Source organism: Larus michahellis, chromosome 7 (genome assembly GCF_964199755.1).
Source record: "Larus michahellis chromosome 7, bLarMic1.1, whole genome shotgun sequence".
Taxonomy (NCBI): Eukaryota; Metazoa; Chordata; class Aves; order Charadriiformes; family Laridae; genus Larus; species Larus michahellis.
The window spans coordinates 50,006,984-50,034,764 of record NC_133902.1 but is presented as its reverse complement, the minus strand read 5'-3'; the positions used below and the strand labels follow the sequence as shown (position 1 = coordinate 50,034,764).

Below are 27,781 nucleotides of genomic sequence, written 5' to 3'. Positions count from 1 at the left end.
ATCAGTGCACGTGTGTTCTTTTGCCTTTTACTATTTTTTACTATTGTATTTACCTTTTACAATTTTTCAAGGAGGTAGTAAATGATCAAGTGTGTATGTAAAAGGGAAGAGGGATCTCAGCTTACTCTAAAACTTATTCCACGCTTCGTGATGTCTTTTACATGTGTTGCATGTTGCAGCATGCCGAAACAGATGGCATGTTGCACTCAACTTTATCTTTCTTTGCATCCAGGTTCACTTCCCTGATGTTGAACGAGTGGAGTGGCTGAACAAGGTGAGGAGCTCTGAACTCCAGTTTGTGAGGCCATCTGCTCTGAGCTGCATCACAGCACAAACTCTGCCGGCCAAGTCTGAGAAAGTTATCAAGTCACTACAATACGGCTCAATTGTATCAGTGTCTGAAATCTTGGAGCCACTTAAATATAGAGTTGCCACTGAAGTTTTGGTGAGAGCCAAATGTGTGTCTGGTTGATGCAGGTTTGATGAATTTGACCACAACAATTCATTCGGAGATTTAAAAGAAAAAAAAAGCAAGTGTTTGTATGTGTGTATAGATGTATATATATGTGGGTATGTGTTATTATTTTAGTAAAAGTAGTGGCATCTCCTCTTACCAGACAGGTTCCCAGAGAGTTCTGAGGGAGGTATTCCCATCAGCAGGTGTAGTTCTAAGCTCTCACTGGAACTGGACTCTGTGGAATTCAAAGCAAAACAGCTGAACTTGCAAATTAACATCCAATAACTGTCCTGTTTTTAGCAAACTTTCTTTTCGATTTAAAAGCTCATCTTACTTCTCTCTGAATAAACCTAACTACAGGGAACTTTGTGACACTTTAGACGAATTAGGAGCTCTTGTCCTTTAGAGACTTTAACCCTGGGCTTTGCTGGCTCAGCCCCTGTGGTTAGAAGCAGTCAATAGACTCTATGGTGCTGAAAACTCACCCTTCAGTTCCTAAAACAAATTCATTTTCTGAGAAACTGGGATGGATCCTTCCATAACGGTGACTCAAGAGCACAAATGTGACTTGGTACTTTAAAAGCACAGAGATTGATAGCAAGGTGTTCCATGATGTGTGTGTCTGTTTCACAACAAAAGGTATATTATACAAAGCATCTTCAGCATGTTTCTGCTTTTGCGGTTCTTTAGGTTCTTGTACAGGCTTGGCCATACTTTGGGACAATCATGGAAAAAACATTTAAGGAAGTTGTTGAACCAAAAATCAGAGCGAAGAATGTACATCTGAAAACATGCACCTTTACCAAGATCCACTTTGGCGAGAAGGTAGTGGTGAAACCTTTGCAATGCTTGCAGTTCAATCTTTTCTGAAAAGTTCAGATGCAAAGGGGAGAGCATTTGTTCTGGAGTCTGATGTTCAGCACTTTAATGGCTCTGAATGATTAACAAAATGGTATTGGTACAACACTGCTGCCTCCTTTGCTCCCTCCTCGTGTTTATTTGATCGTCTTCAACGTAAAGGAAAGATCATATAGGAGACACGCATCTCTTCCCATCAGGTGTCAGCATCATGGGACTGGAGATAGAAAAAGGGGCACATATCCACATTTCTTTCTGTTATACCCTTCCAGCAGGAGTTTTCAGTGCTTCATAAGGCTTGCAGCATGGGCTACTTGCAACCAGCCCTGTATTTGAGGACTGCCAAGGCCATTCACACTACTGCTTTAAGGGAAAAACTTGTGTGGCTTACTCATACTTTACATGCAGTTGTGCAAAGTCTTTAATGAATACAAAGTCTTCAATTAATGCTTCTGTACTCAAATCGATTGAAGTGAGTAGGACTTTCCGCTTGGGCTTAATTTGAAAGATATTAACTATGCCATATCTTGTTTGTCTTTATTTCAGTGCCCTAGAATCAACGGAATAAAAGCCTACACCAAAGAAATCGACAGAAGACAAGTTATCCTAGACCTGCAGATATGGTAACATTGCATCCTTGATTATGTAGATGGTTCTTAACTCACTGCCCGTTTGACACCTGTGTGAGAATTGTCATGCTGGACTGGACACGTGGTCCACTAAGATCAGCATGAAGTGCAGAGGTCATTATCTTATATCAACCTGGAATGATATGAGATAATCTGTTCCCCAGCTGGATGTCCTGAATACTTACAGAGGTGAGATGTTGTGCATCAGCCTTTGAGTCAGAAAGCGGTGTCACCTGCACAGGTCTAGGTGTTACCTCCTCTGGCCCATCCCTGCTGCCATGGATATAAGAATGTGTCCCTTGGCTTTGCCGTTCATGGCAGTAAGAACCCAAGTTTTGGAACTGTATTTCCTGTTCCGACAGCTCTGACAGCTCTCAGGCATGGAGGCGCTTGGTCTGTCTGTTGCCCCATTACGGTTCCTCTTCAGTCCAACCTCTCCAGTTCTTCCAGAACTACTTGTGCTACGTATTTTTTAATTCCTTCTCCTTATTTTTTAATTCCTTCCCCTAGATTAACCCTCTTGTTTTACTCACCATTTGTTCCGTGTGCCACCCAACACATTTGCTTTTTTTTATTACAGCTGTTCTCTGAGCAGAAAAATGCCTCTAGCTCTATTAACAACAACAACAAAATTAGATAAAACCATTGGTACCTTCCAGGCTGTTTTGAATGAACTTGTGTGTTTTGTTAACATCAGAGCCACTGCAGAGCTAAACTCTCTCCTCGTTTAGCCTGGAGAATGGAATTACTGGGGGAATTACCACATGCATGCTGCTGTAGCTCTGTAAGTTTAGTGGGCGATGGAGCTGCCTAATTTAAATGGCTTTTCTTCATGGTAGTACCAGGAAAAAGCAGTGTGAAATTATGGAGCGTCTTGGCAATAGCACAGAGCTGCTCAGAACTGTGCCTGCTGCTTAATGTGGCAGCGGCGTGGCAGCATCCCCAGCCCTGGCAGAGCGCTATTGCTCCCTGCAAAATGACATGCTTGATTTTCAGCCAGAACATGTTGTGCTTCAGTGCTGTCAGTGAAGTGCTTTTTGTAATGGCTAGACCAGTTTTAGGGCCTTTGGCAAATCATTCGTGCTTTCCATGTTGAGATCGAGGGATTTGATGCCTTTAAGGCCCTGAAGGAGGTTGCTGCTGTTTGCTGTTAAACTACTTCTCCAGGCTGCTTCTCCCACGTACTCATTTTCACTGTCTTTTAACAATCCTCTGCAGAGGGCTTCCCCCACCTCCTCATTCCTGTCCCTCTGGCAGACCCATCAGCATCTCCAAACGGGCCAAGCACTTCTGTTGTTCATCCTGACAATAACTTAACCTGGACTGTCATCTGATAACCCAAGTATTTTCTGTGTTCAGACTACCTTGTCTGTCTGATGGGGGTCTCTTCTCCTGAGCTGTATTAAGGACCCTGCTTCTCTTATGTTAATACATTAACATCACTTTCTGCAACAAAGCTGGGTGTTGTGCATCGTACGGTGTCTGCGGGAGGTAGTGTATCACTTCAAGGAATGGGGAGAAGCAAATCTATGAGCAGTGGTGTTACTTACCTGCCTTTTTCTGGATTGCCGAAGGAACGAGGGCTTTTTTCCTTTCTTTATTCAAGCAAATGGGCGATCTCCATTTTTCTGGAGTGAGGCAAACCCCTGTTACAAAATAGACTGTCTTAGCTATGTGACTAGCAGTGAGCATCTGCACTAGTGCAGCTGGTGTTGGGAGAAGAGCTGGTCAGAGGAGACAGAATTGAGCTGCCCCAATGTGAGACTGCTGCCCTTCACACCACCTCTTGGTTGCTGCATGCTGGTGAGGTTTAAATGGCTGGATGTGTCCACAGAGCTGCGTCCTGGCATCACAGCTCTGGAGAAAAGAGTGATGTGCTGTGGGTGCCAGCGTGGTGCACTTCGCAATGCTGAGACCGTAGTGGCTTGGGTTAGGTTTCGGAGAAGCATAGCTATGTTGCAGTGGACATTAAAGGATTAACATATCTGCATGTTCTAAACGTGACTCCTCTGCCTTGGTGCTTGCTAGCTGTAATTTTGTGGGAGTTCCCTTGCTGGTGAACCCACGTGAGCGTGGCCTGTTGGCTGGCTCACCACGGCATGTGGTTCTGAGCAGCTGCCTCGCAGGGTGCTGTTATCCTGGTGGACGGCACTCCTGCCTTGACAGCAGCTCTGTCCCGCTCCAGTGCTGAGTCACCCTCTGTGTTAGCCAGCGTCTTGCATCCAGAAATCTCCGTGTGCTCTGTAAATGCTTCTTGCTTTCAGCCTCACAGCAGTACAGGAGGAGGGATTTTTTTTTTTCCCCTCAGTTTTATCGAGGAGGCAACTAGTCTCTGAAGCCCAGAGTCTTTGATGTGGCCATGGAAAAACACACAAAATTGACAGGAGTAGAAAAAAACCTTTCCCTCTTAGCCTTTCTTTGTGGTCTGTATGGAATCATTTGTGTGGTTTTGATAGCCACTCATAGACACGTGGCCCATCAGGCGTTTTGTTTAATTTGTGCTCCTGATCTCCATAACATGATGCGGTGCTGAATGCTGTAGTTCAGGTCTGTGCTGTGTGAAGAAGAGGTTCCTTTCCTCTGTGTTAAATTTGTGATGCGATATCACAAACTGCATCCTTTGCTTGGGAACTGTGGAAGAATAGCACTTAGAGGTCCCTTATTTGTATGGGCAGTAGCTGTCAGCAGAGCCAGTGATGCAGTAGATCTGATATTGCATGGAGTTACCAAAAGGAACTTGAGATGCTGCTTTAATTAAATCTGTTAACAACATCTTACATGTCCATAGCATTAGAGCATTGGGAATGGTCATGTAGAGTACTGTCTCATGGCACTCTTAACCATCCCACGTGAAAGGACTATACTTGAGTTTTTGTCAGGAAAACCAAGGCTCAGAGGTGATTACTTGTGAGGCACATAGATCTCTTGGCAAAGGCAAGGATGGAGGCTATAAGTCTTTTCAAAATCTTTTGCTCGGTTCCTGAGGTGATGCACCCAATTGGTGTAAATTAAATTGTGTAAATTTTGTCACAGTTTATAGGACTGAACAGAAATGTTGAGATAGTCACTGCTTATCCTCAGGTCTTCTGTGCAGGTAAAGTTTGTCATTTACCTGTCTGAAGGTCCTGGTGTCTGTATTCTGTTCATGTATCTGTTTTCCAGCGCAAATATGCCAGATCTACAGCTTTCATATGACACATAAGAAAGTATCAGGGTTCTTGCAATGGCTAAATGAAATATGAGATCCCTGCCAAATCCCTGGGATTTGAAATCCCCAAATCTGAAATGAGATCCCATCTGGAAATAAACTGGCAATAATCTGGGATCTCCAAACAATTTGTCCTAGATCTAAATTATGAATCTGTCCCCTGAGCATAGGGAGCTGACAGCTGGATCCTCCAAGTGAATTAATGTCAAAGCATTCCAGAAATGTTCTCCAAAATGGCATTTTTCAAAATGGGAGTTTTTGGAGTGCAGACACTTGACCTCCTGCAGCTGCTCTTGTTCCCATTAATTCTGCAATTGCCTGAGCTGCTATGTAGCCATGTAGTCATTGGCTATAATCATCAGAGTTTCAAAGTATTTGAAGGCACTGTTACCTCCCAGAAGAATATCTTGCAATCCAGTTGCTTCCTATTTCATTAATCTGATTTAGTACTCATAATCATTTTTCATTGGAAATGTTTTGAGTTTTCATTTCTGTGCTCTTCTGTGGCATTTACAGTACATGGGATGTAATAGATAGATAGAAGAATAGTGTAATAATTAATATGTATAATATAATTATAAATAATTAATATGTATAATATGTATAAAAATATATATACACATTGCAATTTACTCTTTTAAGAGAATCTCTGGACTTCCTAACTGGCAGGTTTTCAAATCTGGAAAGACAGTCTCTGTCATCTTGTGCAGAACTGAAGAAAGTGGTCAAAAGAAGTGTGCAACAGTACTTTGAGCTTGGTGGAGTTTGGGTTAACTAAGTTTGTAGGATCTTATGAGAAACTAAAAGCATTTTGGAAACTTGTCAATCTTGAGCAGAAGAGGAACACTTGCCCTCAGGAGCCTGACTTGATAGGCAAAGGGAAAAGTTTTTCTCCTACCCTGTGGTACTTGGTCACGTTTTCTTATCTCTCTTATTTGTCTAATACTGCTTGCTCATTTACCCAAGTCCAAAGTCAGGCAGACTAAGCAGTAGTCTGCTTTACAAAGCACTTGAGAAGCATGGATCAAAGGGGGCTTTTATCATGTGGGACGATGAGAAGATGGGGCCCATGGGGAATTACTTTACAGAGGGAGAATTGCACATGCCTTTTCTAAAGGGATACATAGACAGGTTAGTCAAACTGGTCAGCATGTGTCTTTTAGCATCCCTGCCCTCAGCCAGTGGATTGCCATTGTATCGTAAACACTGGGCCCAGCTTTTGCACCCAAGTATAGAAGAGTTACAGATACCTGCACTAGTACAAGCTTCTCCAGTTGCCATCCATGGCACAGGCATGCTTATCTGCATCACCTTGTGCAATAGGTGATTTAGGAGAGAAACGGGTGGTTTTTCCACCATCCACAGGTGGGTAGAGCATGGTCCTGTGGGTAGTGACAGAGTGCTAAAGGAAGCCTGACATGCTTTTGAGTGTCAAGGCTTGAGTTTGGCTCGGGTGTGCTCTGTTTCGGGGAGGACAGAGAGAGCACAGCAAGGTGATGCTGAGCAGAGGGGGCAGACGAAAGCTTGAGCAGCTTGGACTGGAAATGAGGAGTAAAACTAATGAACAAAGAGTGCATCCTTCCTACAAAGCGCCCTGGCATGGGGGTGACGCCTGTATGAAGCAGACTTAAGGATAATTAAAGGCTCAGGCTCTGATAAAAGGGGTAAAGACCTCTCTGACATCTAGACTTTAAAACACGATTGCATGTATTGAACTGTTACTGGAGAAAAGAGACATCTAGGACTGGATGGGAAGAGTTTTTGACTGTGTGGAAACGCATAAAGGTTGTAAATTGAAACACCACAACTATTATTTGATGTATTGGACACTGGCAACAGCTGAATTAAATCCTCTTGGATTAATTACTGCAAATTGAGGAACTCATTTTGGCTTCTCATTTAGACTTTTATTGTGACAAAGCTCTATTAGCACCCAATATAATGAGCTGTAAGATAATGTCAAAATTGTAGAAATTAATAAATGTAAAAATAAGTTTGTTTAATTATGTGACTAGCTTGTAAAGAAGATTGTGTTAATTTTGGCATGGCCTGTGAGGTTGGTTATTTAAGAAATGAGAATGCTCTAACATTAAAGGCTTTAATTTGTGAGTTATGAGCTTTTTAAGTTCTGCTAAGTGACTCTGTAAACAAATATTTGAGAACTTTGCTTGCAAAAATGGAGACAAATTCACAGGCTTACACATTCTTGACAATTTTTTTGGCAGGAGGAGGGAGTCTGTCTATGTGTAAATTACAGTGTGAATTAGTGGCAACTGCAGCACTGTTTGCCCATAAACATGTGGTCAGAGAAAAAATCTTGTCCTTTTGCTTTGATTATGGAGTGAAATTATGCACGCAGGTGGCAAGCGCAGCACATTCACTATGCTGCGGTGCCTTTACACCCTGCATTACCTGCAGGGTGTTTGTGTGTCTGCATCCAGAAAGAGCTATTTCTCAGAGGACTGAAAGGGAACTTGGTAGCTCCCTTCAATTGTTCTCTGCCAGAGGGATCAACAAATCTGCTAGGTTCTGCTCCCTGGGGAGTGGCTATCAGTTTCTGCATAAAGTGATGTTTTTACTTATATTAAAGCTTAAGGTGGTTTCCAAATTGCAAAAGTACCGCACTCAGCATTCATTTTATTTAAAGCCTGATGTTCTCTATGGCAACTGACCAAAATCTGATCTAAGTCGTTGTCTTTTAATCCAGCCTCAAGGAAACCGGGCTATTTTTAGTGATGAATTTGTCTTTCAAGTGGGCTTTTTGGTTGTGGGCAAGGTGAGGACACCCTGTATGTAATGGCAGGATGGCTCTGCATCAGCTTGGGAGCTGTGTCACAAGGTTGTGGGGTGGGATCAGGCCTTTGGCAGAGAAGGGAGCAAGAGGGCAATTGCTCTGACTTTGAATGTTGAATGAGCCTGTTGATCACCTGCTTGGAGCAAGCTTGCCTCAGCCAACTGCCAGTCTTAATGCAAAAGTAACCTTGAAATACAGATGTTGCTTTGACATCTTGCAGGTAGATCAATATCCCAGGTGACTGCAGGGTGAAGATCTCTTGTGAAGATCTGACCCTTGTTCAATGTGTTCAACTTTCCCTTTTCAGTCGCTTGAAAATCCATCTCTGCACATGGGATCATCTTGTCAACCGTTAAACTAATTTCCTTTATACTCTGTACAGCCCAACATTTCTCATTGAATTATTGCAAACTGTGGAATAATGTGAGAATTTTCTTTCAGTTACATAGGGGACTGTGAGATTCACATGGACATATCGAAATTTAATCTTGGAGTGAAAGGCGTACAGGTGCGTCCAGCGCTAATATTGTCTGTTCAAGGCTGTGTGTGGCAGGAGGTAACATGTCTCAACGGGGAGGTCATGACAACTGGGAAACCATCAACTAGCCAGCTTGGAATGATTGGCTTTATCTCCTTATATTTTGGCTGGGGAAATTGTGCCTTCCTTGGAAAGCACCTAAATACCACCTTTAAGCTTCTTAGTGTGACGCTTTAAGGTCAGTGCTAGAGCATCAAGCTTCTGTAGGCCACCTTTTGCCACTGGAGTTCAGAGGAGCTGCGTGTTGGTAGAGAACTTCAAAAGAGCCAGTTTTGTCAGGGTGTTCATAAATGGTTTAGATCAGACCAACGACCTGTTCGTGGAATGTTGAAAACTAATAGGCAGATCACTCCGTTGTATGGCAGTCAGGATTGCAGGGAGATTCCACAAACTTAGAAAACTTTGCCCAATATCAATAGCAATGGCTTGGGGGGAGGGACTTTTACTAAAATGATTTCAAGTGGGATTTTTAAAATTATCTCCATCACTGAGAAGCTCACCGTTTTGAAACTGCACCCTGAGAGTACCTTCATGCTCAGTTTTCCTTGGTCTATTCTGTTTGCAGTTGTATGGGACGCTGCGGGTGATACTGGAACCTCTTCTAACCGATGCACCTTTTATTGGAGCAGTGACCTTGTTTTTTCTGCAGAAACCGGTGAGTCAGGAGTGAACTGCGCTCTGTCGCCTTCTTGATGCTTGTTCTGTCTTAATGGATGGGTAGGTCTTCAGTGAGTGACACAAGCTCTCCAACGCTGGTAACCCAAACTGCATGACTGTGAATGCCCCACCGTGCAGGTGTTTGAATAGCAAATTCCCAATTGTTCAATGCTCCTCCTAAACCCCAGGAGAGGATGGGTATGAATTTACCCTATTCTCTTGCAGTAGTGTCTAAAAAGTTACTTGCTTCACTCTAAGAATGGGAGGACTTTCTGATGGTGACAGTACAGTGGCCATTTCATAGGCCTTTGCTGCAAGGTTCCTGGCAGGTGGGTTTTAAATCTTCCCATTCATAGATTTTTAAATGCAGTCGTCTTGGAGACCATTCAGTCATGGTTGTGCTTTGAAACCTTGCCTGTTTGATGTCATGTGCCTTGTAGCTGAATTGCGGTTTAATAAAATATGAGAAACCTTCTAGTTTTGTAAGAACCAGTTATCTTACAGCACACAGCTTTGCTTGCCTGTAGATTATGCTCTGCTTGAGTTCATGGGCGTCATACATTTTTGCTCTTGGATGAGGTGTTTTTGTGTTTAGATATAGCAGTATTATTTTAGCACATGAAAAAAACCCTCTTTGTTTATTTTGTGACTAGAAATACAGACTCCTGAAGTCAGGTGGTGTTTGTAAATGCCCCTGCCTCAGGGCACAGGCCAACCCCGAGTGAAAGGATGAGGAAACAACTTCAAAGTCTAGGTAGAGCTGTGGGATTTACTGTGCGTGACCCCAGGGCATCTGCCAGTGGCCATTGCTAGGGGCTGAATGCTGTCTTTCCCTGTGCTTGCAGGATAAGTCCCAGTGATACCCTCATTTCGGGTATGGCAGGTAAAACAGACAAGGGAATTCCTACCAGCTGTTAGTTTTAATGTATAGATGCAGTCACTTACTGGTGCAGATTTTGCTTTCTTTAAACAGCTGGCTTTCTTCGAGAAACATTTGCTTCCTCTTTAAATTCTGCATTTGTTCTGAAATAAATTGTAATGGTCTTGTGTAATTTTTCTCCCCGATCTTCTTGTAGCACTTGGAAATCAACTGGGCAGGCATGAGCAACCTCCTGGATGTCCCAGGGATTAAGTGAGTGACTACTTTGCTTCACTTCATTTTTCTTTAAAAAGCCTTTGGAAGTTGGGATGGTGTTCTTCGGTAATCATTAAAGCTATTCTCAAGAGCTTTGTCTAAAGGTGTGCTGATACTCATCCCATCGTTATCTGGCTGTGGAGTTTGCAAAACCTGAGGAGGGTGCTTTTTACGTTCTGTCAGAATTGCTTCAATCATTTCATTGTGTTTGAGATTTCAGATGGAAATAGTAAATCCCCAAAGCTACAATGGTCTATAAACTAAAGAACAAGTCCTTCCGTTTCCCATGTGCCAGTTACTTGCAAAGGTAGATGAGGTGGATCTGGGTGACTGGCAGTCAGTGCTTAGATTTGTTTACCTTAAAGAGAAAAAAGGCAAGGTATCACAGAGCTGCAGTCCCTCTGACAAACTGAAATACAACCCACGATAAAGAAAACTGCATCAGATTTAGAAGTGTTCTCTTCCTGTGTAATCTGCTCTCACTTGAAGTTCTTCACAAAATGTAGCTCTTCCCCAATGCCTTTTGGGTTCATCTCGTACCTGAAACTTGCACAGCAAGGATGAAAATCTTAGCAGTTTTCAGTACTGTAACTTTCAATTTGTTTCTCCAGATTGGAGATTTGCTTTTTCCTTGTTCTTCAGTGTAAGGAGAAAATCTGTTACACAAGAACAAAATATATTTTGTTACTCAGCCATTGCCTTTCTCCCTTTAAATGCAAATGCAGATACTTGGGCGCCTCTCTCTTCCCCTGCAACTCGTGGTTTGCAGACTCATCGGAAGTGGCTGGCTACTTCAGGTACCAGTTTATGCATTAAAGGGCCTATGAAGACCTTTGATGTTGAGTGAGAGGAAGCTTTCTTTTTATTTTTTCTAATTTGAGGCCAGAGTGGCCTTTTGCCCTGAAGTTTGCCCTGAGAGCTCCAGTTTTTATCAGAGGAATGAATCTGTTATTTTCTAACACAGCTTTCCTTAGTCCTTGCAGGGAGAAGAAGGTATGTAGGTGTTCCAACCTACAGCCTCTCACATAATTAAGTGCAAATTTGGTGTCCTAAATTTTTGCTCCCTGGTTCTCTCACAGGGATTCGAACACAGCAACCCTTGCTTGTCCATCAGCACTACACATGAAAGCCGGGAGCAAAACATGCCTGACCATGAACAGGCTGAAGTACAGGTTGAACAAGAGCTCTCCCTTTCAAATGAATTGGGCTTACTTAAGAGAGAGTAAAGAAACTGGATGCAGTCGTCTGTCCTGATGTACAAGCTGTGTTTAGTTGGGCGTACCCCGAGACTCGAGAGAAGGGACAATTCTGGAACCTTCCTGTTTTGGTTTTTTTTTTTTTTGACAGGAAAGCCAACAGCCTGAACAAGGGCTTTCAGGCTCCTGGTTTTACGTTTGGAGTAGGAGAGGACTTTCTGTCTGTGTCAATCTAGCCTCATCTGTGAAATGTGACAATTTTGTTGCACAGTCTTACCCTGAGAAGCTGCCTTGTAAGCACTAGATTTATCAAGAGGATGAAAGTCTTTCAGATGTTTGGTGCTCTCAGGTTTCCCTGCTAATATTGTCTTCTGCTTGTGCCAAGTGCATTGAAATCCTTTTATTAATCACCTGGAAAGTACTGGAGGTCCTTGATAGCGATATGCTTCTTGCTCAGGAGAATGAGGTCAAATTAGTTGCCCCCACCATACACACAGAGCATTTCCAAAGAAAAGATTTGAACTGAACGGCTAAAAATGCGTAATTTTAGATTAGACTGGAAAGTTCCCTAAACTCCAAGACAGACAGTACCCTCAGTTCAAACAGTGTCGTCTCCTGTGTACCAAAGTTCCAGTTACTTCAAACAAGATTTTCCTCTTAGTGCAAAATATATCAAGATACAGAATCTCATCTTTCGCTTGGTCTTCTGGGGAAAAAAAAAAAAAGCCAAACTCATTTTGTTCTGAATGTGGCTGGCTTTTCCTTCCATTTTTACAGTAAGGTCTCAGCATATGGCCAAGAGCAGACAGCAGTGTGTGCAGGGCTCGCGATCTAAGTCTAAAACCAAACTGCCTCAAGGTCTTGAGCTTCCTGTGAAATGATGAAAATTCCAGATTCCCTCCTCAACCTGTCCGTCTCCGGTGTCGGCATTCCCAAGGAAACCCAGAAGGCACACAAGTTTGTAGGACCTGTTTGGGTGCATGACAATCTCATCATAAGGCCTAAGCTCCCATTCATCACTTACAACCTACTGGAGCCAAATTCACATCCAGTCCTAGTAACCCTAGACTGGAACGTCTCTGTGTGCAAGTGGGCGCTGCACCCTGTGTGCCACAAGGCAATGTCGATTATGTGCAGAACAGTAGGGAATAAGATTGAAAGGGATCTTGAGAGTCTGCTGCATGCTCATTTTCTCCTCTGTAGCAGCTCGACTAGATGCTAGTTATTGATAGGAGACAGCCTAGCCTTCCACAGTGATCCACATCCATCTTTGGTGATTGATTCTGGTGTTAAATGTCCTCTCCGTTTCTTTTTGTTCTAAGCTAAATGTCATGTAAGTTTCTTCTGCCCATGTGCAGTGGCATGTAGGCACGCGTTGGGTGAAGGTAGGCAGTATCACTCCTTTGGCAGCACCCGTGTCTTGTGCTGTGCCTCATTCTTTCATTCTAACTGAAATTGTGATTGATTGTAGAGATTTAGGTTGCCTTTTCTTTTCCCCCCACCTGCAGTGTTATGTCGGACTCACTAATTCAAGACTTCATAGCTGCACGTCTGGTTCTACCGAACAGGATCACAGTGCCTCTGAAGAAGAACATGAACATTGCCCACTTGAGGTTCCCTATCCCACGTGTGAGTTTTTTTCAGTAGGAGTGTTAAGTTAAACGACTGCACATTTGCCACAATGCTGCTGCACACAAGCTTAGTGTGTTAGGTTCCTGCAGATCCAGCTCTCATCATCTCTTTCCACGTGCATTGTAGGCTTCCTGTAGGTAATATTTGGGAAATATAAAAGCAGATGTTGGATAGTTTATAATTCGGGGGAGTGGGGTCTGAGGGCTCCTACCCTCTATATGTGGCATAAGAAGTCTATTTAGACACTGAGCTCATTTACCAATTTAAACCTTCAGTCTCATTTGAGAATACCACAGTTCTTCAGTTGGAGAAGGTAAATATATGAGCAATGAGTGTCAGACTACTTAATTTTTTTACTAATTATGTGAAGGGGTATAAATAGGGAGCTTAGAGGGTGACATCTCTTTGCTACAGAAAAAATTTCAGGGAAAAAAAAATCCCACTCAGATCTCTAAATGTTATATCCAAATCTTCAGCCTCCCTCGTCCATCAAATACCTAACGCGCTCATTAATGACGGTAAATATAAATGAATGACAAAGGAATGCTCCCTATTGCAAACTTGCATCACCAAATTGAAGTTGAATGGCCACTCTGCAATAAAATAATAAGCTGCCAATGGATACTTAATTCCTCCTTTAGTCAGTGGGAATTGATCTTCATTCCACACTTGATTTGACTGTGGCTGTAGTCCTGTATGCATATGTATGTTTCTGTTTTAAATATAAATTGAAGAATATTTCCTACCCAATTATCTAGATTGGATTGTGTATCTGTTTAAATTTGGGATATTTTTTTTCCCCTAGGTAAATGTTGGGAAAAGTGTTTTAATACAACTGAAATTTGAAATATACTGCATCAAAATACATGTCTGTGCAAACCTGTCATGATGACTACCCTTGCTGCCTGAAATAACTAGTTTTAGGAGGTAGCATATTATAATTATTCAAAGATCACATTTTCATGACCAATTCTGTGTCTTATTTTATTCAGGGAGTAATAAGGGTTCATCTGCTGGAAGCTGAAAACCTCGTCCAGAAAGACAGTTTCCTTGGTGCAATCAGGGGGAAGTCTGACCCGTATGCTCTTCTTCGCGTTGGCACGGTGCAGTATCGAAGCAAGACAGTTTCCCGAGATCTTAATCCCATTTGGAATGAGACGTTTGAGGTACTGAATCTTTTGATCTTTCCATCTGTAGGATGCACAGCCGTTTACACCCCTGTGCTTGGAGGACCTTCTCTTAACTGACTGCACTGGAGCAGGTGGACTTCCTTGTTACTTGATTGATGAGGCGTTTCTCTCCCTTAAACAAGTTCAAATTTACATTGCAAACTTGAAATGTCATTCAGGTTGATCTGATTTACATATGTGGGTTTTTGGAGGTGGTGCAAAGCACTGCTTTAAATAACAATCAGTGCAGTAGTCTGCGCAGCTGTAGTCTGCTCTAGCATTGATTCTTCTCTTCTTATTAGGATACCAGTTTGAGGAGTGTAGCTTGTAGTTCAGAAACAAGCAAACTGGTTTGGAAGTGTCTTCACCTATAATCGATTGTATGTGTTATACGTTTAGCCATGAAACAGCAGGGAATGTCCATAATGTGTTATACGGCTGTGGTGTCGTGTTCTTCTCCACAGCCTGTATGAAACTATGCGAATGCTTTTTATTTTTAATCAGTACCTCTTTCTCCTCCAGTTTGTTGTTCATGAAGTGCCTGGTCAGGACTTAGAAGTGGACTTGTATGATGAAGATCCAGATAAAGATGACTTTATGGGCAGGTAAATTAGCATGACCCTGGCTTGGGGTCCAGTAACCTCTAAACAGGACACACAGATTATTCATACCAGAAATTTAATATCGAAGGAAGCTATTCCTTTTGTCCAGATATTGATACCAAGTTATTAGTTCGTAGAACAACTAACTTTGAATAAGGTAGAGAATGGGCCCAGACTCCTGCAGGGAATCCTAGGAAGCCGTTAGAAGTGATGGTTACTACACAATTTGAGGTTTACTTCAAATGTATTTTAGTTTTGGAAGTAATTCAAGGGGGAAACTTCAGAAGTGTGAGTGCGTTCGAGCACACACGCACACAGGTAGTGCGTAGAAGTTGCTATTTGGAACAGATGAGTGTGGGCTTTTTTGGTGGCGATTACTTCTCCCCTCCTTCCCCCAGCAGCAGTATGCTGTATATATACACTAATGCCTAAATATACACTGAAATGTTTGCTTTTTGTCTTTCAGCTTGCTTATAAGCCTAGTGGATGTAATGAATGACAGAACTGTTGATGAGGTAAAGATCACAGCTCATTTCTAAATGTGGTTGGTGACGTATGCTTAGATGTTGTCATTTGTGCTCTCCCTCTGCTACTACGTTGTTTCTGTGTGGTTAAGGCTTCCTTGCACACCTCCACTGTGGTATTTTCACAAAAAGAAAATACCTTCGCTTAGAAGACTTGAAGTAGCCATTAAAATAATTTTTACAATCAAGCTGGCAACCTCAGACAGCCCGGAGGTTGCGCTGAGCCGGCAGTGGGGTATCTTGTGTTGGTATCTCCTGTCCTGTGTGTACCAAATGTTTTGTGCAAGGATACAGATAAAGTTAGGTGAAGCAGTCCGATTGCTGAGGGAAGAAATGATCCGATCTTATTGTGGTTCATCCCGCAACCCAGCGCTCTGCAAACAATGCCAGGGTGCCTGTCTTGTGCTGCAGTTGGAAATACCCGTGTGCTTTGCATGTGTATGGGTATCTTATTTTCGTTTTTCTGGCTTTTTTTTTTTAAGTAGGTGGACATACTACAATCTAAGTGTCAAAAATGCAAGCTAAGGCGCTCAAAGTACTATTCATATTGTATATTGTATGTAAGTCTCAGAGACTGCAACAAATATACAAAAATTATTCTGCTTCACAGTCCTCAAGTTACTCTTTGTTGTCTCCATTTAGTGGTTTCCCTTAAGTAAGACAACAAGCGGACACTTGCATTTAAAACTGGAGTGGCTTTCACTAGTAAACGACCAAGAAAAGCTACATGAGGTGAGTATATTTGCTTAAATGATTCAGATACTCTGATCTATGTCCAGTGATCAACACAGGAGCGTGTGAAATTAGGAACCCCAGGCAAATCCATGGGATTTTATGTTTTCTGACAAAATTTTGATCTGATTTTCCCCACCACCACCCCTCCTGCAGAGGAAGGGCGTTTGCTTGCTCCAGGTCCCTTGGTAATTCAGGAGTAACTCAAATCTGGCAGCTCTTTTTGCTTGAATTAGCAAAGCTTTGTTTCACTCACTGCAAAATGGCCTCTGACAGTTCCCTTCTTTGATAATTTTTCCCGTCCCTCTTCATCTAGGATCTGTGTAGAACCCCTGTAACCTCTACTAGTCATAGACAAATAGCCCGCGCTGGTGCTCTGTAGGGCCATGGTTCCAAATGATGTCTTACTTGTCCAGCAGAATTGCTCAGATAAAGCCCATCTCCCAGGGATGCTGTTGCTTCATAATGACGCAAAAGCATTTGAGTTCCACTGAATTGAATAAAATTTGTTTCCAGGGTTTGCTCTGCTGACGCTGGATTACTGCTGTTGGTGTATGTGGTTGAGCATGTGTTTGGGTGTCTTGCTGCACTGGGGAATCCAGTCAGTTCTGCAGGAGAGAGATTAAAGAGCGTTAAGGCCAGTGAATTGAAAAGACTTACACCTCTTCTCACTGGTCTGCTTAAAACTGCTATGCTGTATCAGCTTGTGCTCCTCTAAATTGCAAGTTTTAGGAGAAAGCTGAAAAGCTGCTAGCTTTCAGAAACTGTCCTCTGAATTTGTGTTGTGCTTTACGTTGTCCTTGATGGGTGATCATGCCTACCTTGTGTTTTGTTTTGTTTTATCTTTCCTGGCCTTCGCAGGATAAGAAGGGTCTGTCTACAGCTATTCTGATAGTCTACTTGGACAGTGCCTTCAACCTTCCAGTAAGTGTAAACCACATTCAGGCAGCCTTCACTCCTGACCTTTTTTTTAAAGCCCGCAAAGTAATTGTTTTTAAGTACTCTTTTACTAATTTCAGAAAAACCACTTTGAATATTCAAATGGTGAATGTGGAGCAAAGAAGATCAAAAATAACAAGTACCTCAAGGTAAAATTTATATTCTTCTCCCATGCTTGCAAAACAACACTCTGGATTATGTGGTATCATAGCAACTGAAGCTAGCTGTGGTTAAAAAACATAAGTCTCTCCACTGTCAGAATCTTAAGTGACCAGGGGTTCAAAATAGGTGTTGAAAGCCCACCCCACACCAGGAAAACTCTATGAGGTCCAAGGGGGAATGCAGCACAGAAATACTTGATTGCGTGTGGCGTTGTCTTTATTTTTATTTTATACTTCGGACAGTAAGAGCCTCCAGACATCAGAGCAAGTCATGTTACCCTTTCTGCTGCTGCAGGGGTTCTTCCCATGCTGGGCTGTTCCAGTTTGATCTCCCACATTGGGATGGGAGGGATACGGAAGCCACTCTGTTATGCCTGCCTCCTCTCTTTGCTTCAGGTTATCTTTTCAAAATACTGCATTTTGCTACTGTGATGTAAATGGTAGGTGTAGGGAAGAATTGTCTCCCTTTTTCTTGAACAAGCTACACACAACCACAGCTCTGTGCAGTGTATAAAGCTACCCATTCTCTCTGAATAGCTCCCCTCCCAAATGCGATCTTTACAATTTAGATGAGTTACTAGCACTGTGATACACATCACATTTGATAATCCTTAATTCTAGACTTCATTGTGTACACTTTTCTCACTGTGCCAAGACCAGACTGTCAGCTGTAGTGCACTAGTGCAGAAGAGCATGGTACGAGAAGACCAGTATTATTGCTTTTGGAAAGGAATTGCTACATATTTCAAGTAAGACTGGTGGTTTAATATTAGTTCCTGTAAACTATAAACGTCACTTTTTTTTTTTTTTCCCCCTATTCTTTTTTCCCCTTGTATTAAATTACAGAAGACAGAACGAGAACCTTCCTCCTTTGTCCTGCTCACGGTAGGAAACAAGACGCAGAAGAGCAAGGTGAGGCTGTTTGACTCTTCTGCTTTCTTTAGTCACCCATAAAATACAAAGTGTTCATCGCCAAGTAGTCCCTAGGAAGGGTAGGACTAGTGAGACTGATGGGAAGAGCTGTAGTTATGGTGATAACTGCGGAGGCCAGGAGGTGGGGGTCAACCAGCACGTGGAAGCACTGTGTCACTGAGCTGTGCTTGATTAGTAGGGGCCTGATCTGCTACTGTACGGATGGGTATTTTTGTGCTCGTGGCCACGAGGTCATTTTGACCAAGATACCCTAGTTCTATGAGGTTGCAGAGGAAAAAATGATAGGTCTCCAATGTGGCTCATCCTTTCTCAGGGCAGGGTGTCATCTGTATCAAGCTGGCATTTCTTCTCTCATCAGAGTCTCCTGGCTCCTGTGTTTCGCACAAGTTTTACTGAATGTGTTTTACCTGGATAAGGCATATCTGGATCTCCTCCACTTGACTTTCAGTTCTTTTTTCATTATTTAATATTTATTTTTGCCTGAAGTCTATGAGCGACAGCTGAGTCTTGCCCTCCAGTAGGTGCTGTGAGTCTTGCCCCATGGCTGGATGTGGACACCCAATGTGTTTTGGACACCCAACAAATAGGAATGAATCCCGTTGGTTACACGCAAGCATACGGGACTGGCACCTATTTTCCTTTGTTTCTTCTGCTTTCTCCAGTCAGAAACTGGGTTCTGCTTGCACCTTTACCTTTTTTACCTTTCCCTTTTCCCCACCACGTCACCTGCCTCTCCCAAGCTAGGTCAGACTTCCAGCTTTCCCCTGCTCCTTTCCCATTGCTGCCAGCACTCGTGGCCTGGCGGAGGCAGCTGGTTTATGGAGCAGCCTCAGACACAGCCCCCTGTGGGTGCTTTCCGTACTCTTCATCCTTGAAGTGGATGCTGCAGAAGCTGTGCCCTCCTACTCGTCCCTCAAGCTGCTCCTCTAGCTTTCCTGCCCTTCCCCTCCAGCTGGCTGCAGCGCTGGGAGGTGGCCCTGGGTGCCTGCAGGCTGGAAGCAGCACCCTGGCTCTCCCCGGGCGGAGAGGTGGGAGGGAGGGAGCGGTGCCTTGCTGCAGGTGAGGCAGGCTGCTGGTCCTGGCAGCACTGGTCGGGGGCCAGCTCCAGCTCACCAGACTCGTTCTTCAGCATTTCCACGCCCCACGGAATTTGTCCTGGTTGTGCCAGAGACTTTGCTTCTGCACGCTTCTGACCTGGAAATTTCACTCTCTCCATACGGCTGGAATGTAGCATCACTGAATAAAATAAAAGTGTCACCGTGACCCTTGCTGGTGATCAGCATCCAGGTATTCTTTGCTGCTCACAGAATAAGCTAACATACGTGCCGCAATCTTCTTGTTGCAGACCTGCAATTTCAGCAAAGATCCCACATGGGGACAGGCTTTCACCTTCTTTGTCCACAGTGCTCATTCCCAGTCACTCCATGTTGAGGTGAGAGAAAAGCCTTTCCTTTGAAGACCAAGTGCACGTCCATAGGGAGAAACCTCTTTTATGGTGGATGTGATCTCAGTGATGGTTGTTTCCAGGGTCCTCCTACTTAAAAGGTAGAAGAAGCACCTTTTGTTGCCCAGGAAATTCTCTGTTAGCTGATGCTGGTGTCTACCTTTGGCCTAGGATCATGTAACGCATAATATCTTAGCTCAAAACATGGGACATTTCTGGCTCCAAAGCGCGAAGGAGGTTTTATACAGGTCTGTGTGTAGTAAAGCCATGAATATTTTGCTGTCAGAAATTGCAGTCTTCGTAATTCTTAACAAGCGTCCTATTGTATTGTGGCTCGTTAAGAAATCCTGTATCTCACTAGCGTACATGGCACTCACAGACAGTCCTATGGCTTTTCACTCAGCTACAGGAGTGGATTTGAACTTAGAAGGTGTATTGAGGTTAAATAGGCTGAACAAACTATTACCTAAAAAGCTTGTAAAGATTTAAACCAGTTGTCCTCCCAGCTGCCTGGGACATTTTCCCCACAGCAAGTAAGGAAAGTCAAGTAAATCCCAGGGCCTAGTTTTTCGGCTAGTTCCTTCTCTGCATAGTTAGAAATGGGATTTTTACTCCAAACATAATAATTCGTTACACTCCTGAAATATTGGCATCACCCATTTGGAAATAACCATACTCAATCGTATGTCCTGAAATAAATAAGCCAGTTTTGATCTCTGTCTGAAATACCTTCTTGCTTTGCTGTTCCCAGTGCTCCAGTTCCAGTTTGCCATCTAATAAACGCCTTTTTTTTTTTTTTTTTTTTGCCCCCCTAGATAAAAGACAAGGATCGGGATACTGCCCTGGGAACTTCAGTGATATGTCTCTCCCACTTACTTAAGGACCCAAACATGACTCTGGATCAGAGATTTCAGCTTGATCATTCCAGTTCAGACAGCTTCATTAAGATGAAACTTGTGTTGCGGGTGAGTTGTTCTTTGCCACGTTCGGCTTCCCCAGCGGAAGCATCCGATTGTAACCAGGCAAAAGAGATGAAAGGTGGGAGAGGAGAAATGCGGCTTTGCTTCATAGATGAGTAGAGAGGAGAAGCGTGACAAGGTCTTTAAGCGCAATTAAGAGTGCATGGTGGAGCTGAGAGGTATCCCTGAGGCGTCCTAAAATTTAGTGCGGTGCCACTGCTGAAAATCTTCTCATGACAATAAAGAGTCGGACTGAGAAAATCTAAGCTGGGAGATCAAAGTTGCTAAACTGAGAGAGACTGATGCTGAAGAATTGTTCTCTCGCTGTGCTCTTGATCAGTGTTTAGACATTGTTAAATACAGGGAAGGGAACGTCACAGCTAATCCCATAGGCTTCTTTCACCTCTAATGGCAGATTCCTGCTGTTACAGTTTTGTGGTGGAATTTCATCCGACGTGGTAATGCTGCCATTAACCCCAGTGCTTTGGGAGCCACGCTCATTTCTTTCCCTTGTGATTTTTAGGCCTTGAACGTTGAAGAACCCGATCCACAAAGAGTCAAGGCTGGTGTCAATGCCTCGAAGCAAGGTCCCGTGTGTGTCGCGGAGAAGGGTGGAAACCAGCAGAAGTTTGCCTCCCCACCAAAACCAGAAGCCTCAAAAGTACCTCCAGTGAGCAAAGACTCTGCAGCACTTGATTCCCTGCCGAAAAAGGACAGCAGAGAAGACCTGGACACAAATGACAGTTCAGCAGCACCTGTACCAAGTGAAACTGCTGCTGGCCTTAATGAGACAGGGCACGAGCAAAATGCAGAGCGTCAGCCACCATCAGCATTGCATACCAGAGCAGCGGTGGTGCCCACCTTGCCGGTCGTACAGGAGCTGAGGCTTGCACCCAGTGTTACTTCGCTGGGTTCTCTGCCTTCTTCTTGCTTTGAATTAAGTAGCAGCAATCTGGAGCTTCAGAAGTAGGTGTTCTTCCAGCTCAATTGTTCTTCTCTTGGGAAGGTTTAGGTTTTACAGGTCGCTGTTGCATACAGTTGAATTCAAGACTGCAAAGTCATTTGGAGTGTTGAGTCTCAAATCACCTTATGAAGAATTGGCCTAAGTATTCCAGTCAACAGCAAAGTACATTTCAGGGTCATTTTCAGATCAGGTGTAAAGCGAAACCGTTTCCTTGTCTGGCTCTCCTGAGAGCTGCTGCATGTGTTGGCTTTGTTGGTTAAGAGCCTCTCACACAGAACATCCTGGGTCCCATAACACCCATGATTTTAGCAACAGGAGATTGGAAGTCTGAATATCCCTCTTCTGTAAAACCATAAACTCTTGATGAGCATATCTGGCTGCATAAAGTTTTGGATGCTGTGTTTTACCCAACAAATTTTGAAGCCTCTCACAATGCTGCAAACAAAGTTTTTGTGGACAGGTGTGCTTTGCGTGTGTGTCCTTCCCGCAGTGCTGAGGCTGCAGGTAGTCTGCGCTGTCGAGGAGGATGGAGGATGTGTCTCTCCTGGGGCGCAGAATGGAGCTGGTAGAATCCTTAATGAACTGAAGTAACAAAGAAGGCCGGTATCAATTAAGAGAGCATCAGAGCAGTTATCAACCTGAACATCAAACCTAACTCCAGCTGTTCAATCTAGTACTTCTGGACTGGCAAATTCTCTAGCTCTGAGCAGGGCCTCATTTAGAAACCTCTTTAAAGCCATTTTTAAGCGATGTTTTGGATTTGAAAGCACTTTAGTAACATGCAGAATGAGATATAGAAAAGGTCCCATTTTGCATACGCAGACATCCTTGCAGGAGCTGTGTAACACGCTAGTCAGCACTTTGCTGCTCCATCTACAGCAGGCCAATTTGGTGCTTTTTTGGCCAGTTATGCTTGTGGGACAGAAATCGGGTACCTGTACAGAAGGCCGGGTAGGCGGTGCTGGCACTAATGCGAGTGTTGTTTCTGTGGAGCCTCTGTGGTCCAGCTGCTTTCTAGGTAGCAAACTGTAGGATGCCAGGAAGAGGAATAGTGCCCTGAAGGTTGGTTTTAGTTGGACATGCATCGTGTCCTGCTTCGTGCTGCTAGGTCTGGGCATGTGGTCTGTTAAATAGCTGTATTTAAAAGCTTTTTGACTGCGCAACTGTCTTACAGCGGGACTGAAATGCCTCTGGGGGAGATTCAGCTGACGGTGCGGTACGCTTCAATACGGCAGAGTCTCGTCGTGCTGGTGAACGGCTGCAGGTAACGCTGACGTTTGCTCGCGTCTCCCTGTAAAGGAAAGGGGAAGAGCTCTCGGAGCTTGTGTCATTCAGCAAAGCTGGAGCGGAACCACATGCAGCGTGCGCTGCCCAGCCGAGGTGCCTTAGCATTGGCTGACTTTGGCTTCACTGAGCCCAGGCAGGTGGAAGCCAGCAGCTCTGGTCAGTGCCAGAAGTGGGTCTGCGGGAGTGGCCAGCAAATAACGCTCACTTCCGTGGAGATACTTAAACTTCCATCCACCCAAAACTTCCTCTGAACAGCATTGACAGCTGATGCATGTCTTGGAGTGTCACAATAAGTGTCACGACAAGGATTGACACCTATGACTGAATTTGTAAGTGTTTATTTAAGAACCCTGATAAGTGGCCACACACTCAGTAGTAAAAACTTTCTTTAGCTTCGTGTCCTTAGTTTTATTTGCTTGTATTCCAACTCCCAAGATAAATGTTTTTGGCCCATGAAGGGTTGGTCTGATTCTACGAGGGACAAGGTATTAAAACACAGAGTGGGAGAAGCTGCCTTGCATGTCAACACTGTGTTTCTTTTAACAGAAACTTAGTACCCTCTTCCAATCGTGGAGTCGATCCGTACGTTCGTATATACCTGCTTCCAGATAGAAGATGGACAAGCAGGAAGAAGACTTCCGTTAAGAAAAAAACTCTGAACCCCCAATACGATGAAAAGTAAGAAAATGTTAATTATGATTGCTGCTGAAATAGTTGATATCTCTGTATAATGAAAGGACTTACCTAAGGTATGCTCCCGTTGCTCCTAAGGATTGTCTTGCCAGCGTTTGCAGTTCTTTTGGGGAAAAAAAAAAAAAAAAAAAAAAAAAGCACTTTACCTGTGATTTGCAGGTAGTCGGGGCTGGCCTTGCTCTGCCTGTGGTGTTGCCTGTGCCCCTGCAGGAGGCTGCACCTTCTTCCCAGCCCCTTCCCCGACCCCAGCGGATGCAGGCTGCGCTTGCTGCTTTGCAGTTCCCCTACCCACTTGAACGCCCTGTCTGTCTTTCCGTTTGGGGACCTCGCAAAGCCTACTCTCTCTGTTCGTGCTTCTTTGCCCGGTGCTTGTTCTGATGCCTTTCTAAAAGCCAAAGGCAGAAATACGAAGCCCGTTGAGAACGGACCGTTCTTCGGGCAGGCGGATGGATGTTGTCATTGAGAACTGGTGGGCACAGGATAAAACGCTCCCTCCTCTTTGCAGACAGTGTCCTGTCCACAGCTCTGCCGCTAAAATGGCACCTGTGCTGTGTAAAACCAAACAGAAGCGATGCTTAGAAGTAGAGCTCTTTTGAGAGGTCATTTTAATCCCATATTTAGAGGAAGGTACACATATGTGAAAATATGTGAATATTGGGGGATCCTGGGTGGCTCAGGTTTTTCCTACGTTGGGTCCTTTCTGTATATGTTAGCACAGGTCAGAAATGAAGAAAAGATTTTAAAATATTGCCGCTTAACCCTCAAAACACTGGAGCGGTGGATTTTGCTTCTGCCTATTCTCACGTCACTCCACCGATCTAGTGCCAGCACAGCTGCTGGGAACAGCATCTCTTTTTCCTCACCCTCGGTATTGAGGTGTCCTGTACATCCGCAATTAAGCGCAGCAGGTTGAGCAATACTGAGCTCCAAAACACATTACCTGTTTTACAACTCTGACTTGAGGAAAAGCTATTCAGGTGGGCAGACCGTAGATGATTTAGCGTGGACAAAACTCACTTGACACTAGATGATGTGTGCCAGAGGCATGAGTCAGAGCCATTAAGAATTTAATTGCCACAGGTTTCAGCCTTTGTCTTCTCTTAATGTGGTATAAGCCGACTTTGTAAACTTGGGGGGGTGGCTCAGCTATTTCCTCTGAGTAATAAAAGGTTGCGTGGAAAACATGCTGATCTTCCATGAAGGGGGAAAATGATGGTAAACAGCATTTCATCATGGATGCATGTTTTCCTCCTTCCCTCTGGCAGGGTGAACAGCCTGAACAAGTGTCGTAGTCTTTCACGAGGCCTGGAAGGGATTTCTTACAATCAGAATAAAATCCAACTACAGAATTGCCTTTTCTGTGTCTTCCTTCTCTGTTAAAGCTCTGGCCACTGATGCTGTATTCTGTCGCTGCACTCTGGCCACCGATGCTTAATAGGATTTTAATTTTTGACTTAAGACTCTCCTTTCAAAACTTTACTTTTAGGTTCGAATTTTTTGAATCTTTGGAAGACGTCAAGAAAAGGACGCTGGACATCGCAGTGAAAAACAGCAGGCCATTCATTTCACAGGAAAGGAAGGAGCTGGGAAAGGTAAGTTTAAAGACGTTTCGCTGCCGATTTAACAGAGCCATTCCTGTGACCCTGAAACGCGGTTCCAGGAACTAAGTCTCAAATAGTAGGACTAGCAATCTGGAAACAAGACTTTTTGCCAGATTTTCACCTGAAATCAGGCTGTATCCCTGTGGGAGCTTGCGTGGCCTCATGTGATTCGGTTGCTCCTGAAATAAAACCATGTTTCCTGGGAAGCGCTGCTGCCCGGTTGGGGAGTGGCTCCGACAGTGCAAACATGAAGCTGAGGAAGATGCACGATTATACCCCAGAATTTGCCAAGTTTTTTGTGAGCAACTTTGATTCTGTGAAAATAAATAAATTGGGAATCGCTTCTTCAGTGATGAATTTCCCAGGAGCGCTGCTGGGAAGCTGCGCTGCAGGGCTGAGGCTGGCTTGTGCTTACGTCCTGGGAATGCGGGAACCTCCTCTGCCCGGAGCCCGAGCTGCAGCCCCAGCACTCGTCAGCGGGTCTGCCTTGGGAGGAGCGCTAGCTTGGCTCATCCGTTTGTATCCTGAATAATATACAGAGACGTCAAATTTGCTTTCTAAAGGTGCGGATCGACTTGTCGCAGGAGGACTTAATAAAAGGTTTTGCGCAGTGGTAAGTTTGCATCTCCCTGCTCCCAAACCCTGCTGATGGCTTTGCTGCCAGTTTGCGCGAGTGGTGTTGGGGCGCGGGTAAAAGGGCCGTGTATTTTGGTGAGCAATAATAATATTTGACCTGCAAGCTCAGGACTAACTTGAACTAATTTAGTAGCTTTATCTAAGTTGCTTGTTAATCCAGTTGCTAGTGCAATACCTGCCCCGTGAAATGGTTTTAATAAGAGGCCTATACATCAATTACAGTCTTCAGCATATTTTAAGTTACCATAAAAGCCACTAGGATACATAATTGAAAGAATTATGTTTATTAAAGCAACCTTGCAACAAATTTTAACTTGGATAAAGATCTTAACTAAATTAATACTCTGATCAGCAACATATATATGTATATATATGATAAAATTTTAATTACAAAGCATTTATAGAAACTATTATAATAAGCCACTTAGAGTTTTGCTTGTACGTTCATTGTGGTTCAGACTTAAACCCTAAGCACTGGTCTGAGGCAAAGATTAAGAACCAGGGTTTTTTCCCCTTCCACGTCTGTAGTTAATGGCAGTAGTTCTTCCTCCTCTCCTTCAATGGAGCCCAAGGAATGCAGGTAGTCCAGGAGGTTGCCATCCACGCTGACCAGTGGGATGGGAAACCCAAATTGCCCTGGCCCAGCTTGTGTCTGTGTCTCACGTAAGCTTAGGGCAATTATGGCAGTGGGGGAAAAATGACGCATCCAAAGCTCCTGGTAAAGAGCTGAAGTTTGAGGCCATCTCCAAAGGCTCCTTCGCCACGCCGCCTGGGAAGCACAAGCAATAAAGCAGCCCAAGTTCTCTCTATTGTGCCACTTTAAAGACAGTCTTAAACTGCGGTAATTATTTATTGTGTCTGTCTTGCAGGTATGAGCTGACAAGGAGTAGACGCAAGAAAAATTGATTTCTTCTCATGTACATAAGTTACTAATTTTTCAACTTTCTATGGATGTACAGATCTCTTTTGTAATTAACGTGTTTTGAACAGTCACTGCAAATTTGAAGCAGTCTCCAGCTCAGGACATGTAAATTTAATGATCCTGCCCAGATTAGTTCTCACTGAAGTGAAAAAACAAAGAAACAAACAAAATCAACCCCACATTGGGAATAATTTGTCTCTAAATAACAAGTCCTTTATTTTTGCTGTTTCTGGCATATCTTTGCCCAAAGAACCCTTAAGTACAAATAGTGTCTTAAGGAAGCGTTGTACCTGGAGATATTTTAAGACTGTGAGCTAAGTGTCACTGCTTTGCTTGGCAGCCTCATTTCCCCAGGATCCCATTCATGTTGGTTTAACATGAAAGCATTGCACTTTTAAAAGAATAAATTTTTAAACAGCATTCTTCATCTGTAGGGCTACAGAACCTGATGAAAGAAACTGTTTAAGACTCTTAATAGTGATTGTTTTTTGAGAAACTTAAGAAACTGAAATGTCACTGTTCAGAAGTGTCGTAGCAGATTGTGGCTGCAGGTATGTATATAATGAGCTTCCAAAAGCAGGGAGATTAGTTTACCAAGATGTCATTGAGGTTATAGTTTGTGACGCCTTAACACGTTTTGTTCTTTGTTACAGTACATTTCAAAATCTTGTAAATCTTGACAGCAAAGCGTTCTGCCTGAGGAACAGTAGAGTTTTGTAAACTAATATTGGAGCAAAATATACCAAAATATTTTGGAAGGTTGGTGTACTTGTTCCTGTACAATAAACTGCTAACTGTCTTGCATAAGAAACTTGATCTACACCTTTCTAAAACTGACCTTTGAAATATGACCATGGTAGCTTCAAATCCCTGCCAGGCAGAAACCCATAAACCACCACCTGAAGCAAGTTTCAAATCTTTTTGGCCTAGATTACGTTAATCTAAGTCTGCCTTAGTCCATGACCAGGCACAATCTCACTGAATAACAATTTGCTCACATCCCAAACTTATCTGAAGATGTAAACAGCGTTTTAAAACAGGCCCTCCAGAAAACCAAGATAGGCAAAGGCTGTGAGTGTTATGGCTAAGGCAGTTAGAGCCCTTTATCTCA

The 27,781-nt window shown here is 43.6% G+C and overlaps 1 protein-coding gene across 3 annotated transcripts in view; it reads left to right on the top strand.

The window, feature by feature from the left end:
• The window catches only part of ESYT3 (extended synaptotagmin 3), a 38,449-nt gene extending 10,974 nt beyond the window's left edge, over positions 1-27,475 (top strand). For 2 of the 3 annotated variants that reach the window (XM_074595943.1, XM_074595941.1), the window contains exons 2-23: positions 233-274; positions 1,148-1,282; positions 1,862-1,938; positions 8,388-8,454; positions 9,050-9,139; positions 10,218-10,273; positions 12,981-13,101; positions 14,097-14,270; positions 14,796-14,878; positions 15,342-15,390; positions 16,042-16,131; positions 16,993-17,055; positions 17,151-17,219; positions 18,078-18,143; positions 19,510-19,596; positions 20,424-20,573; positions 21,091-21,533; positions 22,706-22,795; positions 23,365-23,496; positions 24,998-25,103; positions 25,676-25,725; positions 26,618-27,475. In XM_074595943.1, coding sequence (XP_074452044.1) covers positions 1,184-1,282; positions 1,862-1,938; positions 8,388-8,454; positions 9,050-9,139; positions 10,218-10,273; positions 12,981-13,101; positions 14,097-14,270; positions 14,796-14,878; positions 15,342-15,390; positions 16,042-16,131; positions 16,993-17,055; positions 17,151-17,219; positions 18,078-18,143; positions 19,510-19,596; positions 20,424-20,573; positions 21,091-21,533; positions 22,706-22,795; positions 23,365-23,496; positions 24,998-25,103; positions 25,676-25,725; positions 26,618-26,654 — 2,199 coding nt within the window. In that variant the 5' untranslated portion in view covers positions 233-274; positions 1,148-1,183 and the 3' untranslated portion in view covers positions 26,655-27,475. Of the gene's footprint in view, positions 1-232; positions 275-360; positions 446-1,147; positions 1,283-1,861; positions 1,939-8,387; positions 8,455-9,049; positions 9,140-10,217; positions 10,274-12,980; positions 13,102-14,096; positions 14,271-14,795; positions 14,879-15,341; positions 15,391-16,041; positions 16,132-16,992; positions 17,056-17,150; positions 17,220-18,077; positions 18,144-19,509; positions 19,597-20,423; positions 20,574-21,090; positions 21,534-22,705; positions 22,796-23,364; positions 23,497-24,997; positions 25,104-25,675; positions 25,726-26,617 lie in introns of those variants that run through there. The other variant, XM_074595944.1, reaches the window with a different exon arrangement.
• The last annotated feature ends 306 nt before the right edge of the window (positions 27,476-27,781 follow it).